At 34.5% G+C, this 17,254-nt stretch overlaps 1 protein-coding gene across 1 annotated transcript; it reads left to right on the forward strand.

Annotated features, from left to right (window-relative positions):
* Window positions 1–11,687: 11,687 nt before the first annotated feature.
* Window positions 11,688–17,019, forward strand: LOC135123931 (uncharacterized). Its single transcript, XM_064048791.1, has 3 exons — window positions 11,688–15,584; window positions 15,771–16,682; window positions 16,954–17,019. The coding sequence occupies exons 1-3, from the start codon at window positions 11,688–11,690 to the stop codon at window positions 17,017–17,019; spliced, it is 4,875 nt and encodes a 1,624-aa protein (XP_063904861.1).
* The last annotated feature ends 235 nt before the right edge of the window (window positions 17,020–17,254 follow it).

Below are 17,254 nucleotides of genomic sequence, written 5' to 3' on the forward strand. Positions count from 1 at the left end.
ATGTTAACATTATTTGACAACTGACTCGGTACCACTTATCAATAATCATGTCAAATGCAACAATAACAACAAGGAACGGACTCACCAAATTACAGTAGATAATCCAATTAGCTTTTACAACAATTAACAATGCAGATTACACCTTAGTGAAATCTCACTCACATCACCCCTAAGACCGATAACTCAGTGATACACTCACCTCAACACTTTTTGAACAACCGTAACACGGAACTGTTAAATTTTCGTCTTAATCGGTACGCGTCCGTTTTACAACTGAAATCTTTATCCAGGCCTTTTTAGTTACACCCTCTCAACAGAAACACAGTCAACCAATCAACCCCAATCTGGTCTATTTTCTTTGGGTCACACATGTGGTTTCTGTTTTTGCCTGCGACTGCGATAATCTCAGATTTGTTTCGCTCAAGTGTAGGTCGCTGGACCACCCGCACCCCTGCATCGCAGGCCATTAGTAGGCGTGTGAAAGGACATAGGCCATTCCCCAGTTTCTGGGAAATATATATTTTTACGAGCCCCAAATTAGCATGAAACTCTTAACTGCATGCTTCTACACCCCAAATATAAAAAAAATATGAAGAGAAGCACATGTTAAGTACAAACCTATCTTACACAAATGCCATTGAAATGGTGTTTTATCTACGACGCAGGCAACCAAATATACACAAAAATTCACTTGGAAAAATTTTCAAAATCAGATAATCCATGCAACAAGAATTTTAACATTTAGAAGTATGTTTTCATTGCAACACGAAGCATCCTGATGACCGTGATTGTTTTAAAGACCTGTCAGTTCAGAAAAATAACAATTTAAAACGATCTGTGGTTGTTACAAGATTACAGTACGAAAAGGTTAATACATATCTCCAAAACTAATCAATTGCAGAAAAACTCAATGCCATTTTCGTAATCAGGAAATGTTTATGCTGTATTAAAAAAAAAAAAATGGAAAAGTACAATTTCACCCACAGTTCTTTCAAATTAATCATTTTCACCACAGTTTATAATTTTTGTTTTATTAAACTGAGAAATCAAGTGAATTATCCAATACAAAGCACGTCATCGGGTCGGTGTTTTGAACAAAATCTGCAAATTTCCCCTTTACCGAATACTCCACATTTTTCATTCTGTGCTTCACCGATTTCCGCTTAAAGTCTACATTATTTTATAAAACGTACGAAGAATATGTTTTCATATTTAACGTTAATTTGAGCACTGAATAATTCCACGATGATAAAAAAATTTACATGCCGCTAATTTCAGAGAAACGATAATCATGCCAGGGAAATCGAAATTTTGTTTAAATAGCTACGTATAAATATGAGCACACGTTCAAAATTAAACTGTCCCATCTAAGTAAAATACCTTTTAAGTTCAAGTTTTCATTTTTAAACTTCAGCCTTTGGGAATAGTTTCAAATTACTACTACTACCCACGTTTATTACGTAGATAACTATTTCACTGTGCTTAAATGTGCATAAAACAACAAAAATTGCATGAACACTTATCGATAATATAATCCAATAGTATAAACATCGAAATTAATTCAAGAAATGTTTAGCTTAAGACGAGGAGCTTACACAATACCTATAAATTTATTTATCAGAATTTGTTGTACTTTAAAATATAACCAGCAATGGTATCACAGCAATTTTTTCCAATCAAGATTTATTTAATAGCTTTTCAGGCGATATAGTCAACTTTCTGTCGAAAGAAATATATTTCTTTTGATACGTACAGTACACTAATATACACTAATTATCATATTAGCATACTGCCATAATTTCAAAAAAATTAGTTACCATAATAAATTGTTTCATAGATAAAGTGAATTTTAAGCGATTCTAAAACATAAAAGCAAATTGTTGTACAAAAACACACACAGGCAATACCGCATCTAGTTCTATATTAAACTTTATTCAAAAATTGTTTGAGGTGATGTCAGATGTCTGAGAACAATGACTAAAGAAATTTTACTTTCTGTTGCATATAGTTTATAAACCAATATTAAAACCTAATTCTTTAGTCCTTAATTAAACTGTAAAATTTTAAATGTTTCAAAAAGTTTGCTATAACATGTAAACCTGTACGTAAAGGCACACTGAATCAGTTAAATTAACCATTTACCGTACTTATGCTTTATCAAATGTAATTCGCGAGATAAAAATATGGTTATGATAAAACGAATTCAAAATTTCCAATATTCAAATTTGAAAACATAACATAATAACCAGAAAAATATAATTTGACTATAATAAATGTGTAAGATTCACGTATCGACTTCTTCAGGAAATCGGTGCATTTTTTGCGGTTGACAACACCGCCATGAAGTCTGTCATGTAAAATGTATGTTGCACCTTTTGCGCTGCCATGTTAAGGCCAACTGTAAAACAGCAAAAAACCGTTTTTCAGAGGTTTTAAATATAGAGTAATAATCATACCACCTGAATATGGTAAGTCAGTAGTCTTGATAATGTTTGTAATTTTCTTCCACCTGAACGGTTTTGTAAGCTTTCGTGTGTATCTTGTAGCGTGTAATTCATTTCTGCTTTATTTTAAAATTGTCTCGGGTGTCATAGCGAAACTAATTATTTCGACAATTCCGCGAATAATGAAAGTGAAAAAACTGTTGTACGTTTACTGAGTTTCAATTTGCAGTAGCACCTTAATCGCCATCATAAAAATATAATCAAAAGGGTAAAAGGTAAGTGCACTTTCTGTAGATTTTTAGAATCAGTTAACACAAATTCTAAAAATGAATGCAGCAAATACGTTGCAAATAATGACAAACATAAAATGTCGCGCATTCTTATCGAATTATGAATCATTAAGTTTCGTCCCTCGGTATCCGCCGCTATAATTACGAAGGGTGATTGCACCGTGCTCCTGTTCATTACAATCTGATGCACGTCTCGCCCCTTTTAATTTGCACAAGCCTAGTTAGTTGCTTGTTTTTAATTTCAAACTTCTTCTGTCTGCTAATTAAATACACAAAAATCTGTCCTTCCTATTAATTTAGTAAGTGAAATGAAGAGAAAATAGATTTTAAAAAATTCAAGTCCACCTAAAGACTTGAAAACAAGCAAGGTGATTTACACCCAGGATTGTAAACTGCCACTAGAAAGCACATATTGCATTTTCTGTGAAAAAGTTATGAATGATGTTTACCGTGAAGAATTATGAACAATTTCCTTTCGTAAAACTCCTGACGTGTCTTAAACTTTTAACGTTATTTTATACTAATTTGCAACTTATAGAGCACACTCGTAGCTAATATACTAGAGTTTATTCCTAAAAATGGTGTATACGCAAAGGATATTTTTCTTTTTTGGTTTTTGTAACTGCCAGAGATCTCCGATATTGATATCACTACATTAAATGTTGAAACAGGCTCCATGTAATGTATAGTGAACTATAAACTAAAGCATCGCAAGGAAAGCCATAAAATTTATTATTTCAACCAAAACTAAAAGATCGATTCAGACAATAGCTCGAAGAAGCCGTAATGTAACACATTTACTCGTTTTGTTTTCTTCCACTAGTTTGGAAAAATGTATTTGAAATATTGCCTCTACATTTGTCTTTGTGAAAAATATTGTTTTACTCGATGTGATTTTTAAATTTATTGTAACATTTTCATATGGTGCGCTTCCTTTAAATTTACTACTTTTGTTACATCACTTGATACGTCAATACGTTGTTCCAGAAAACTAATAAATTGTTACGTTCATTCTTGTTAATTTTATTATTTTTAACTGCGTTATTGACGAAATTCGGTCGCTCAATCGTCCTTAGTGTGTCATTATGTTCTCCACATATGAAAGGAGACATATTTAAACATAAAAAAAATATTATCAATGATTATCGTCATTACTGGAGATTCATCCTCACCTAAATAAATATGTGCAAAAGATTTAGATATGATAGAAACTGATCTGCACACAGCGACTGTTGTATAATTATAACAATACAGAAAACGCAACAGGTTACCAACTCGGGATTGATTAAAATGTTCAATCGTTAATTTAGTTCATATTAGCTTTTGCTCCTACATTTGACGTTTATCAGTGGAAAATTTTGAATAGATAATAAAATCCACAAAATTAAATATTTTTTTATGATTCTATTATTTACTAAATACGATTACACCTTAATTTAAAACTTCCAGTTTTAATGTATGTATTTTATGTCTGATTTGGTCTCGTTAATCTTAATTTTTTACACTTTGTTATGATATCGCACTCGAAAACTACGATAACGACAACAAAGTTTACTTACCGCATATTTTTTCTAAATTTCGATTGCTATACCTTAAAAGTTCACTATTTTCTTTTCTGCGTTATTATAAAGGCATTAAAAACGGACTAGTGTGGATTAACGATGCAAAAACTAAATATTAAAAAGTCGTATTTTCACAAACAAAAACAAATTGTAAAACAGTAAAATGTTTATAAAACTAATACTACAAAATATATTTTAATTTATTAAACTAAAGTTAAATCACGTTGATAAGAATAAACACGGGTTGTATTGATTTATGAAAATACTCCACGTATAAAGCTTTAATGTCAAGTTGTCATTGAAACTAGATAATCTTGGCGCACCTTAATGAAATTTATCGCAAGTATAGGTTTGATCAAACAGAGCGAACAATAAGAAGTGAAAGTGTAATTAAATCAAGAAATCTTCGCACTACGTCCGCGTATGTTAAATTTTAATAAACGTATCAATCACAATATTGTGTCGAGCAAAAATAAATTAAAAATGTGCTTGATCTTCATACCAGTACATCAAATAATAATTACATTACCATTTTACCGAAAAAAATCGTGCCAGTGTTTGTTTGATATTTAAATCATTATTTAATTTTTTATAAATTAAAACACTTGCGTAATCACAACACTACCATGATCAGAAGATTGATTTGGTAATTTTTTTACCATACAATCTTACGTAAACAGTCTCTCCCTTGATCTTGAAAACGACGTTTACTTTCCCTTTAAATTATCAGTTAATTCAAAACGTGAGTAATGGTTATTAACCAGTGTAAATCATAGCTAAAAAAAAAGTGTACGGAATACGATCGGTCATAAACTCCGGTGATCACCTGACTGATTGCCTTGAAATAATGTAAATGGATAAATTTATTGATGGAATTCATATTTGTTTATTAGAAATGCATCTCACATGCAATCTCTGTGGTCGCCCTTTCCACAATCCCACAATGATAATCTAGAGACGAGGTTCATCACTTAATAAATTATTACTACGCGTTATTGTTTCGAAGAGAGAGAGTGAACCTGAACCTTGACTGTGGACAGACACAATTAACGTATCTACTACTTCATAGGAAGTACTAAAATTACACAAATGCTATCACGAAATCAAAAATAAAATGTTCGATTAATCAACGGCACCTATTTATGTATTTATGTGCATGAGAAAAAAACTTTATTACGACCTACACACCCAGTTTAGCAAAAAGAGATTTTTTTAATTGCGTTAGATCGATTTCAGTGGAATTTGATTATAATTTCAGAAATTGGAATTTTCTTATGCTATACGAAACTGTCTATCTATAATAATCTGGTCATTTCTTAATGGTTATTCTAATGTTGATTCATTTTCATTTTTACCAAGTGTTGGACGAAATTTTCCAGATCTATGTTAAAAAAAAAGACAGTCGTGGGAATTATCCAATTTGGTTTAACGGTCACGTTATCAAGGATTTTCAATAAAAACAAATAGATTGGAAAAATACAATATGTCTAAATTATCTGATGACAGCACTTAAAATCTTAAGAGTGTAGTAAAAATCTGAAGTTAAAAATGAATATAAGCTTTATTTGCAAGGATTGATCAATTGTGTTAAATATGATCCCAAAAAGTTTTAATCAGTTGTACCTAATTTTTTTATTCCATCTAATATGATCTATAATTTTTTAAACCTGTCTGATCTCTGTGGTCAATAACATTTATACATAAATCTGTTAATTGCCTTAAATTGCTCGAATTTAATTTTAAACATCTTGAATATTAATTACATCACGGAGGATAGTGTATATAGAAAGTTTTGGCTTTTCAGATTCACTAATTTCACTGTTACGTTCTTGCTTAGAAAACAGATATTTATTTGTTAAATTGAACGGATTTGAATGACAATTTAAACAGGAAACTGGTGTTCCCCAAGGTTCTGTGTTAAAACCGTTGTTGTTCAATATGATTTTAACTGATATTACTGAAATGCATGTGCATTACTTTTTATTTGCAGATGATTTAAAAATCCACATTTTAACTAACACACATGATGATACTTTTCGTTTGCAAAAATGTCTAGATAATGTCTTTAAATGGTATACAAATAACAACCTTCTAGTCAATCAAACTAAATGCTACGTTATGACATTTTCAAAAAAGGAAAACGTTATTAACTTCGATTATAATATTGACGACAATGTACTTATTAGACCGAACGTGGTACGTGATCTCGGTGTGGTTTTTGATACAAAAGTCTCATTCATTTCGCGTATACAAACTAAGTCTGCCTTTAAATCATTGGGTTTCGTCATTCGCAATGGCCGTGAGTTTGGTGATGCAGAAACGTTGAAATTATTGAATTTCACTTACTGTAGATCTCGTCATTTTTACTTCCGCTGTGTGATCCTCTGTATATAACATCCACATTTGTGATTTGGAGAGAATCCAACGAAGGTTTTTAAAAACAGTCAAATACATATTGAACGGTGTATACCCACCAAGAAGTTATTTTCAAGAATTACTGCTTCATAGATTTAAAATGTCATCTTTATTAAACAGACGCATAGAATGTTCAAACATACTGTTATTACAGTACATCTATGAAAGTGAACAGAGTAGTTATATAGTGGGGCTCCTAGGCCAGGTCAAATGAGGTCAGACTGGCCTAGTAGTCCCACTACTTTTTATCGAACCTTTGTCATCGCCTTGTACACTGTCGACCTGACCTCGGATATGATCCTGTTTCGCGCAGACTCGAATTCTTTCCTTACAATCTCATCATATAGAGTAATGACTTAATGAGAAAGTACAAAGTTATAAATAAGCTCTGATTTTCGAAAGAGAGCGAGGGTTCGAATCCCACACCTGACAGTTCTTTTTTTATCGAATTATAAATTATATACTACATAAATAAAAGACTTAAGTGTAGTTAGCTTGGTCAAGAGGTCTTAGGCGTCGGCTTCAAGATCTGATTCTCGAACGAGAACGTCTGCAGTGGGCAGATTATGGAAGATCTTTTAGAAATTTCTTTTGATTTTCACGTTCAGGTGCTCTGTGTCTATTTACGAATCTTAAGAAATTATTTTTTTTTACTATACTTTGTCTCCACGGTATCGTTCAAAAGCGTCTTCTGTTTTCACTGTGTACTGTGTATAATAAGTTTATGGTGTTATAGTACCTACATGTTGGCACAAATCCATTACAGTACTGCTTATGCAAATAAAAGTAAATTATAAATCAGTAAGTTCCTTATTAATATATAATGCGGGATTTAATCAAATACTTCTTAAATCTAAAAAATAACTAAGATTCTTTCTGTTCAAATTCAATGACTTTGTTAACAAAGTTTATTTCAGCTGTTGTAATTAAGTATCCTTTTCTAAAGCTAAACTGATGAGGAGATAATATGTTGTTCATTTCTAGAAAATATAAATTTTTTCTAAGCAACAGATTTTCAAGTAGGTTAAGAAAAATGTGTCACAACGAAATTGGTCTATAATTATTATTATCTTTGTCATTAACATCTCCTTCTAATAACTAACGGAGACTACGGAGCTTTTCGGATCGTGAATAGTATCATATATATTTTTATTTTAACCTGTTTAGTTATGAGTCAATAGGAAAAAAGTTCATGTTAATGAACTAATGACTGTAATTACTAGAACACTAACATCAGGTCATTCATTTAATTCCATCATGCTGATAGACACGCGATGTGTTAAGTGTTAAGTTTGTTAAGTGTGTAAACGCCAAAAACAAAAAATATGATACTTAGAATCAGAAAAGTTTTTACTGATTGGTCATAGTAACTTTTTTTGCATAATTTACTGTAGAAATAATTTTACTGCTTTCTTCACCGTTCTAGAAAAAAATAAAAAATAACAAGAAGACCAGTAAAGTTCTAAATTTAACATATCTTGTGTCTTGTCTCAAACATATGAAAACGTTACATAGACTTAGTGACAAATTCAGTAAACTACACTGAAAAGAGAGGAAAATGTTTAATTAAAGAAGCACAAGCACAACAACCACAATGGAACAAAAAAGCTTTATCCTTGAAAATGACAGTAACTATCCGTATAGCAGGCAAGCGACCATAAAATATCAAAGAAAATGATAATAAAGGTTAATAATTCATCCACAGTGCGTGCAGCTTTAATAAAAAAACTTTCACGCACAGTATGAGAATCGTTTGATAAAAAGTACTGAAAAAATGTAGAGTCCATTCGAGCGTGTCACAAGCGCTCGGTCTCAAACTATCCATTCAATCGTATAGCTTGTCTCCCCGGGGTTCACGACAACAATTCATTACAATTTTGCATGATATATTAATTTTATTATCTATAAAATTCATTGCACATTGAGAGTGCTTACTGAGAGATTCGCAGCCACTTAAGTATTTCATCTGAATAATTCCACACTTCTTGCACCAGTTGTATTTTCAGGTTCTGTTCATGGTGTAAAACGTTATATTATGCAAAAACTTGCTCCTGGAGAGTAGAGAGGTCGAGAGTTCAACATTAAACCATTCAGGCAAACTTTATTGTTAAACAAATCTCTTATTTCATTAAACGCTTTGATTAAAGCTTTTACTTGCTCACTAGACCATGCCCACACTTTGAATCATATTGAGATCAATGACTCCCTGTAAAACACATATTGGAAAGCTTGGTGTAATACCTGTCTGTATGTGCATGCCTTTTTAACGAGTAGTAGTTGAGTGTTTTTTATGTAAATGCAAATTTCTAATTTTAGATATACATTATATAAAAACTTCATTAGATCTATAAAATTTTGGAAATAAAGATACGCACTAACTGTCTTACATTCGCAGTGCAGCTATTGGCCTGTTCTCTCCTCTATAACTGCACATTCACCCCACATCCATCAGTTTATATCTTTTCTATAATGGAGTTCAAGGAACTAGTGTTAAAAGTTATAATGGAAATAATTTTTCATTTTCCACACTTCTGGTATGCATTCGTGCAAATCTAATACCCACCATTTTGGTTAATCAGAACCCTTTTATTTCAGTATGTACGACGAGCCTAAATTATGAATTATAAACCTATTCTGAATGAATTACTTAACCAATATTTCATGCGGAATGCGACTGTAACAGCAAGGTAACATATAATTCGTATAAGGAAATGTAAAGTAGTCTAAATGTAGAGTCTAAACAGGATGTCCGGAATGTTGCAAACGCCCCTAAGGGTGCTTTATGGAAAGATGTCGTTAAGTACGAGAAAAATATTAAACAAATTCCTCCCCTCATTTTGGGCGAGATACTAAATCCGATTAAACAAGGTGTACAAAAATCGTACCGCCTAAAACGGATGCAGCGAATTTTTATTTTTCATCGTGTCGAGAGCCAAAGGTGCAAAGGAATTTATACAAAGACAATAATACCAGAATTCAGAATGTAGAAAGTGCACTACAAAAACAAAAATGTGCGTATCTCGAGAAATTTGTATCAACGAATTTACAGAAAACTCTCAAGTTTGTTTATCTTATGTTTGTGTATAGCAGATTCTAACTGATGCTTGAACTTTTATTGCTAAACAGTAGATATGTAAATATACATTAATTTAATGTATTCTAACAAACTTGTAATTGAATAACGATTTCATTAATAAACTAAAAATAATTATTTATTTTTAAATTTTATCTCTCTCTAAAAAATAATAGAATATGATTTGTTTACACATTATATTTAACACCAGATTGCCATGAATTTTGCTCTTATAATGCTAAGTTGTAGACAAACAAACGATAGTTAGTCAATGTGACTGACAGAAAATGTTAGTGGAACATTAAAAGATTGTATGAGTTATTACCATTTTATGCAGGAATGGCTTATGTAGGAGCAATCCTCCAAAATATTTGTGTGACAGCTGGGTCTTAATGGAGAAAAATGATGGACGATGATTAATTGATTTTTAAATTTCAGTGACAAAAAAACTACCTGTGTTAACCAAGACATAATGTACATGAACCTTCCCACATTTATGTCATGATTCTCAGCCAGAATTTGTATCGAGCCCGTTGATGTTTTTTGCTTTAGGTAAGAAGAGATTACGATGTGAGATGGAAGTGTAAAAAATATTAATATTGCATGCGGTATATGTGTATAAATTACACAACATCTCTTTTATTTTTTTCCATTTTCGTAAATACTCCTAAAGAAAAAATACTGCTAGATAAAACTAAGTAAAATATTGTAGCAACACTTGGCCTAAATTGCTGGAATCAGCGATATCTGAGAAACAATTTGCGGCAATCCCGTGATTGGGACTATTTCTGTCATCGTATGTATCGCGCCTTCGTCTTTACAATCCAATTTAGTCGTAAGATATCAGTCTCACCCCAACAAAATATCCTGATAAGTCGGCTCTTGTGAATATTGGCAGTAGATACTGTCAAGTTCCACAATTCTTCGCTACACATTTTCATATATTGGCGATACATGAAAATAAGTATTGAATTATGGTAAAGTTTTAAATAATCAGTGGGAAACACACATTTCCGAGCACACACCCCAAAATCAATAAAATTATAATAATAATTGTAGTTTTAATTACAATTTATAAGATATTCAGAGGACGTAAAAGTAAATTCATAAATAGAAAGTTGCACATTTCGCACGAGTAGATACTTGCATAAGACTTGTTGAGTGCAAAAAAAAAACTTTTTTGCGAGGTTTTTACAACAGTTTTTCACAGGATCTCGAAAAGGCACATTTTCTGTAGGACGGTAAACGATTTTTCAAATGTTTATAACATCGTTCATTTCCACATGGTTTTTTCACAATGTTTATGTTCGGGCGTGAAATTGTAAGGCGCGCAAGCGCCAAATAAGAACGCTCTGAGCAGGAAAAAACTCACCCCGTATTTGTAACAGTCCACAATAAACTTCTCGAAAAGCACACGCAGACTTTTTGTACGTCAAAAAATTGCTGGCTCCACGAGCCACACCAAAGGTCCTTCGACAATTAACGGTCACCACGACCACACATAAAATTGGTCAATTCGAGCAGGATACGGAACTGTGCAAAAACCGCGAGCGCGTGTGTGAACAAGTTAAGGCCAGTCCTTAAATCACGTGTGTGTAATTGTTAAGGCCAGTCCTTAAGCGCGTGTGTGCAATTGTTAAGGCCAGTCCTTAAGCACATGTGTGCAATTGTTAAGGCCAGTCCTTAAAGAACCACGAGAAACATCAACAGCCTCGGGGAGAGCAGGAAGCCATCCAGCGAGTACCAGCAACAAGTGAAGAATCCCAGGTTAGTGGTTCACTATCAGATCTCCCGTAATTTGTCTACATCCTAGATCCTATCGAATTGCGGTGTGTAGAGTTTCTCGACGGTTACAGCCGAATTACTGATTATTACGGGAAACTTCGAGTAATAATAACGTACAATGACGAATTCTAATGATACGGACGAATCAGCTGCTTTAAGGAGCAGACTAGAGCTTATCAAGGCAAAGGTAGAACGTATAAGGGACTACGTTGACTCCTTTGCAGATCATGATGACATTGAACAATTAGTTCTTAGGAAAGCAAGCCTAGAACAAAGCCTCCCAAAATTTGAGGAGATTTATTATCAGTTAACGCGCTTGAAGGCCGCGGATGAGACGGAAGCTGAACAATTCGAATGTGGTTACTTTGACCTTGTAGCAAAAATTAATAAATTTTTAAATAAGCGTAATACAGTAACGCCGGTACAAGCGGGTACCAAAAACAATGTTAACTTGCCAAGTCTGAAATTGCCCACCTTTAGCGGCGCGTATCATGAATGGTTGTCATTCTACGATTCCTTTACGAATTTAGTGCATAAGGACGAACGCTTGACAGATTGTCAGAAATTCTATTATTTAAAGGCATGCTTAACAGGTGAAGCGCTTCGAGCTGTAGAATCTTTGGCGGTATCAAATGCTAATTATCAGTCAGCCTATACAATTTTAGAAAGCCGGTTTAAAAATGAACGATTGATTGTCCAGGACCATGTCTACTCAATTCTTAATTTCGCACCCATCACTAAATCATCAGACACAAGTTTAAGACAGTTGCTGGATAACTTAACCATCAATTTAGAAGCTCTAAAATCACTACAGGTCCCAGTGGCCCAATGGGATGATATTCTCGTTCCCATCATTAACACTAAATTAGATTATACCACCAAAAAGGAATGGGAAACAACCCAAGGTAAGGAGCGTAGCAAACTAGACGACCTTAAATTATTTTTGGAAAAACGATGCCAGTTTATAGAATCTATTAACGCGGCTCAAAAGGTCAATCAAAATGCTGGCATGAATAAAATTTCTTATAACTATAAAAATCGATCAGCGGTGCATATTGCAACCCCAGCAAGTAAATCTGTGTGTTACCTCTGTAAGAAATTTCATTTATTATTTCAGTGTGCCGAATTTAATGCGTTATCAGTAAACGAGAGAAAAAATTTTGTGAAAAACAACAAACTTTGCTTTAATTGTTTACGACCCGGGCACCAACTTAGTTCTTGTAAATCGACTGGTATTTGCAAAGAGTGCAAAAATAAGCACCATTCTTTATTACATAGTACGGAACAAGTTGTTACAGAATTAGTACTACCATCGTCGTCAACAGCGCATGTTTCGCAAGGTAATAATGTTACCAGTATGATTTTATTATCAACAGCTGTAGTCTTGGTTGAAGACAAATTTCATAAATTGCACGAGTGTCGTGCTCTGCTAGACGTTGGATCACAATCTAATTTTATAACTGAAAATATGTTCAAAAAATTAGGTTTAGATTTCGAGGGAACTAAACTGAGTATTGTAGGTATTAACGGTAGTACAAGTTGTTCCTCTAAAGTCACAAACATCGCGTTGCACTCTCTTTATAAATCTTTTTCGCAGAAAATTAAGTGCTTTGTTATTCCACACATAACAACAGAATTACCCGCCCGGTCATTCGATTTATCTCACATCTCAATACCTAGTAACATTCAATTGGCTGACCCAGAGTTTTATAACAAAGGCTCCATAGATTTATTAATTGGCGCGGATATCTTTTGGAAAATACTTATGCCTGGGCAAATAACCCAAACACAAAATCGGCCTCATTTCCAAGAGACATATTTAGGGTACGTCGCGGGGGGTGTCATAAATCCGAGCTCCTCGTCCTCAACAGTGTGTAATTTAACAAGAATTTCTTTAGAGACACAATTGCAACGGTTTTGGGAAATTGAAGAAGTGAGCAGTAATTCGGTCATATCAAGGGCAGATGTTGCCTGTGAGCAACACTTTCAAGAAACTTTTCGTAAAAAAGAGGATGGCCGGTTTATTGTGTCTCTCCCCTTCAAGGATAAGGTTGTAAATTTAGGTAGTTCATATGACATTGCGTTGAGACGATTTTACAACCTCGAAAACAAATTACAGAGACAACCGCAGTTGAAGGAAGATTATTGCAGATTCTTAAACGAATATGAATCACTTGAACATATGGAATCAGTGCCTGCTGAGACCATTACTAACCCCAATTCTTGTTATCTACCCCACCATGCAGTTGTAAAACAATCAGCCCTGACCACGAAATTGCGTGTAGTTTTTGACGCGTCATGCAAAACATCGAATAATTTGAGTCTAAACGACAATCTAATGAGTGGCCCTAATCTACAACAGGAATTATTTTGTATTTTAACTCGATTCCGAACATACAAATATGTAATTAGTGGTGATATTGAGAAAATGTACCGGCAAATATTAGTAAACGAGAACGACGCTAACTATCAATTAATTCTATGGAGAAAAACTAAAAATGAGTCAATCAGAACATATAAACTAAAAACTGTTACATATGGTACTGCTTCAGCGCCATATCTTGCAATGCGGTGTTTGAAACAATTAGCCTGGGAAAACCAAGACAAATATCCACTTGCTTCATTTCATATTTTAAATAATTTTTTCATGGACGATTTGCTTTGTGGCCACAATTCAATTATTCAAGCAGTCAATTTACAAAAAGAAATTATACAGATTTTAAGACAAGGGCAATTTCGGTTGTACAAGTGGGCATCAAATGATTCGGCCTTAATTCCCGAAAATTGTAGTCAGCTACATAACATTGTACAATTTAATAAGGACACAAAAACGTTAGGTTTGATTTGGAATACAGAGGAAGACAAACTTAAATATTGCGTTAAGGCGGACTCCCCGCAAGGTAAACTAACTAAACGCAATATTTTATCCATAATAGCTCAAATTTTTGATCCGCTGGGATTAATATCACCTGTTGTAGTTAAGGCTAAGGTTATCATGCAACAGTTATGGTCAAGTCAATTAGATTGGGATGAACGTGTATCTCAAGAAATTGAGGTAAAGTGGTGTAATTTTATCCAGGAATTAGCTTTATTAAGTACGATCGCCATTCCCAGGAATGTAATAATTAATCACGATAGTCCTGCTATTGAAGTGCATGGATTCTCAGATGCGAGTTTGCAGGCATATGGAGCAACAATTTATATTAGATCACCCGGCATAAATGGGAATTATAATGTACAGTTACTGTGCGCAAAAAGTAGGGTAGCTCCACTGAAAACGCTTTCATTACCGAGACTTGAATTGCTAGGTGCGTTGTTATTGTCCAGACTTATCAGTAAAATTTGTTCTTCTTTGAATATGACCATAAATAAATGCACTCTGTGGACCGACTCAACCATCGTTCTAAGCTGGTTATCGGCTCCCGCGCATACCTGGCAAACCTTTGTTGCCAACAGAGTTTCGGAAATTCAATCAAACACCCTCAACTGTACCTGGAACCACATTAACACAAATGATAATCCAGCGGACATTATCACCAGAGGCCGATCACCTGAACAGCTTAATAACTCGAGTCTCTGGTGGAATGGACCCAGTTTTTTAAATAAAGACGAATCTGTCTGGCCTATACCCAAACAACAATTTTCGAATGATGTTCCAGAAAAACGTGTAGTGAATTTAGTTACTACTGTTAAATCTAGAGTTATACTTAAGGAGTGCTCGTCACTCAACAAATTAGTAGCCGCAATTGGTTGGTGTTTGCGTTACATCCACAATTTGAAGAATACTAACGATAAACGTACTGAAAGTAATCTAAGTATTTCCGAATTAAGGCAAGCAAACAACTTCATTTTGAAGCAAGTTCAAAATGAAGGTTTTACGGAAGAATTCAAGCATTTACAAAAGGGAACGCCCTTGCCCCGTAGAAGTAAACTAATTTCATTAGATCCCTTTATCGATTCAAACGGGTTGTTGAGGGTGGGGGGCAGACTAAAAAATTCGGCATTAGATTATGCGGTAAAGCACCCAATTTTATTGCCAAGCAACCATTTTGTAACTGACCTTATCATTGCACATGAGCACAGATTACAATTACATAGTGGTCCACAATCCACTTTATATTCCTTAAGGCTAAGGTACTGGCCAATCAATGGTCGAAACAACACCCGTAAAATCATTAAAAAATGTTTAACTTGCTTCAAGGTTTCACCAAGGGTAGTAACTCCAAAAATGGGCGATTTGCCAACACAACGCCTTGAACCGCTTCGCCCCTTTCTGAGATCTGGTATAGACTATACTGGACCTGTTTTAATTAAAACAGGCCCTAAGAGAAGTACAAGAACATCAAAGGCTTATATTGCGCTTTTTATATGTTTCACCACGAAGGCTATTCATATCGAATTGGTCAGCGACCTATCATCCGAGGCTTTCTTAGCCGCTCTTAATCGCTTCATCTCAAGACGAGGCAATGTTTTAGACTTATTTTCCGATAATGGTACCAATTTTATCGGAGCAAACAGATATTTGAAGGAGCTAGGTCAGTTTTTAAAGTCAAATACCTTTTACGAAAACGTTGTAAAACAATTGCGGCTGAAAAATACCCAATGGCATTTTATTCCTCCCCGAAGCCCACATATGGGAGGCTTATGGGAGGCTGGTGTAAAAACACTCAAAGGTCATTTAAGGAGAGTTTGCGGCAATTCGTCTCTGACCTTTGAGGAACTCTACACATTGTTAACACGCATTGAAGCATGCGTCAATTCGCGTCCGCTAAGCCCTTTGTCCAACGACCCCAAAGATTTTATTCCCCTGACTCCCGGACATTTTTTGATCGGTGAACCACTCACGGCACCCATCGAACGAGACCTACAAGCCATAAAGATCCCGCGGCTAACCCGGTGGCAGCGATTAGAACAGTTGCGTCAACACTTTTGGTCACGTTGGTCGCGCGAATATTTAACCCATCTGCAGCAACGCTCCAAGTGGCTTCGTCCGACCCCTCCGGTGAAGGTTGGGTCCATGGCTCTCTTAGTTGAAGACAACTTACCTCCCTTATGTTGGAAGTTGGGTAGAATCGTCGAGGTGCATCCAGGACGGGATGGGGTTGTGAGGGTGGTAAGCGTGAAAACTCGAACGGGAGTGATTAAACGCGCAGTGTCGAAAATTTGTGTTCTCCCAATGGCCAGTGACACGGACAATACTAATTGAACAAACTGAAATTTTAATCATGTTCTTGTTTAAACTTACAAATTTGTTTCTTCTCAGTATTAAGCAACTATCTGTATAATTTTCAGTTGCTATGACTTGATGACATGTACTTATGGGGTTAATCCCTATCTTAATCTCATTTACTTATAACTGTGTATATGTATATTGTTTTTTGAAGCCAGAAGCCTTCAACGGGGGCGGCATGTTCGGGCGTGAAATTGTAAGGCGCGCAAGCGCCAAATAAGAACGCTCTGAGCAGGAAAAAACTCACCCCGTATTTGTAACAGTCCACAATAAACTTCTCGAAAAGCACACGCAGACTTTTTGTACGTCAAAAAATTGCTGGCTCCACGAGCCACACCAAAGGTCCTTCGACAATTAACGGTCACCACGACCACACAGTTTAAGTAAGTGATAAAAATCTAAATGTCAAATTAGATTGTTTTATTAGTGTGACACTGAAAGCAATGATAAAAAAT

This window comes from Zophobas morio, unplaced genomic scaffold (assembly GCF_036711695.1).
Source record: "Zophobas morio isolate AGI-343-1 ecotype UQ-CSIRO unplaced genomic scaffold, CSIRO_AGI_Zmor_V1 ptg000007l, whole genome shotgun sequence".
In the NCBI taxonomy this organism is placed as follows: Eukaryota; Metazoa; Arthropoda; class Insecta; order Coleoptera; family Tenebrionidae; genus Zophobas; species Zophobas morio.

Coding starts and splice junctions, on each gene's coding strand:
- LOC135123931 (XM_064048791.1), top strand. CDS start 11,688: ATGACGAATTCTAATGATACGGACGAATCAGCTGCTTTAAGGAGCAGA. Junction 15,585..15,770: donor ATTCGGCATTAGATTATGCG/GTAAAGCACCCA, acceptor ACTTGCTTCAAG/GTTTCACCAAGGGTAGTAAC. Junction 16,683..16,953: donor GGGATGGGGTTGTGAGGGTG/GTAAGCGTGAAA, acceptor TGTTTTTTGAAG/CCAGAAGCCTTCAACGGGGG.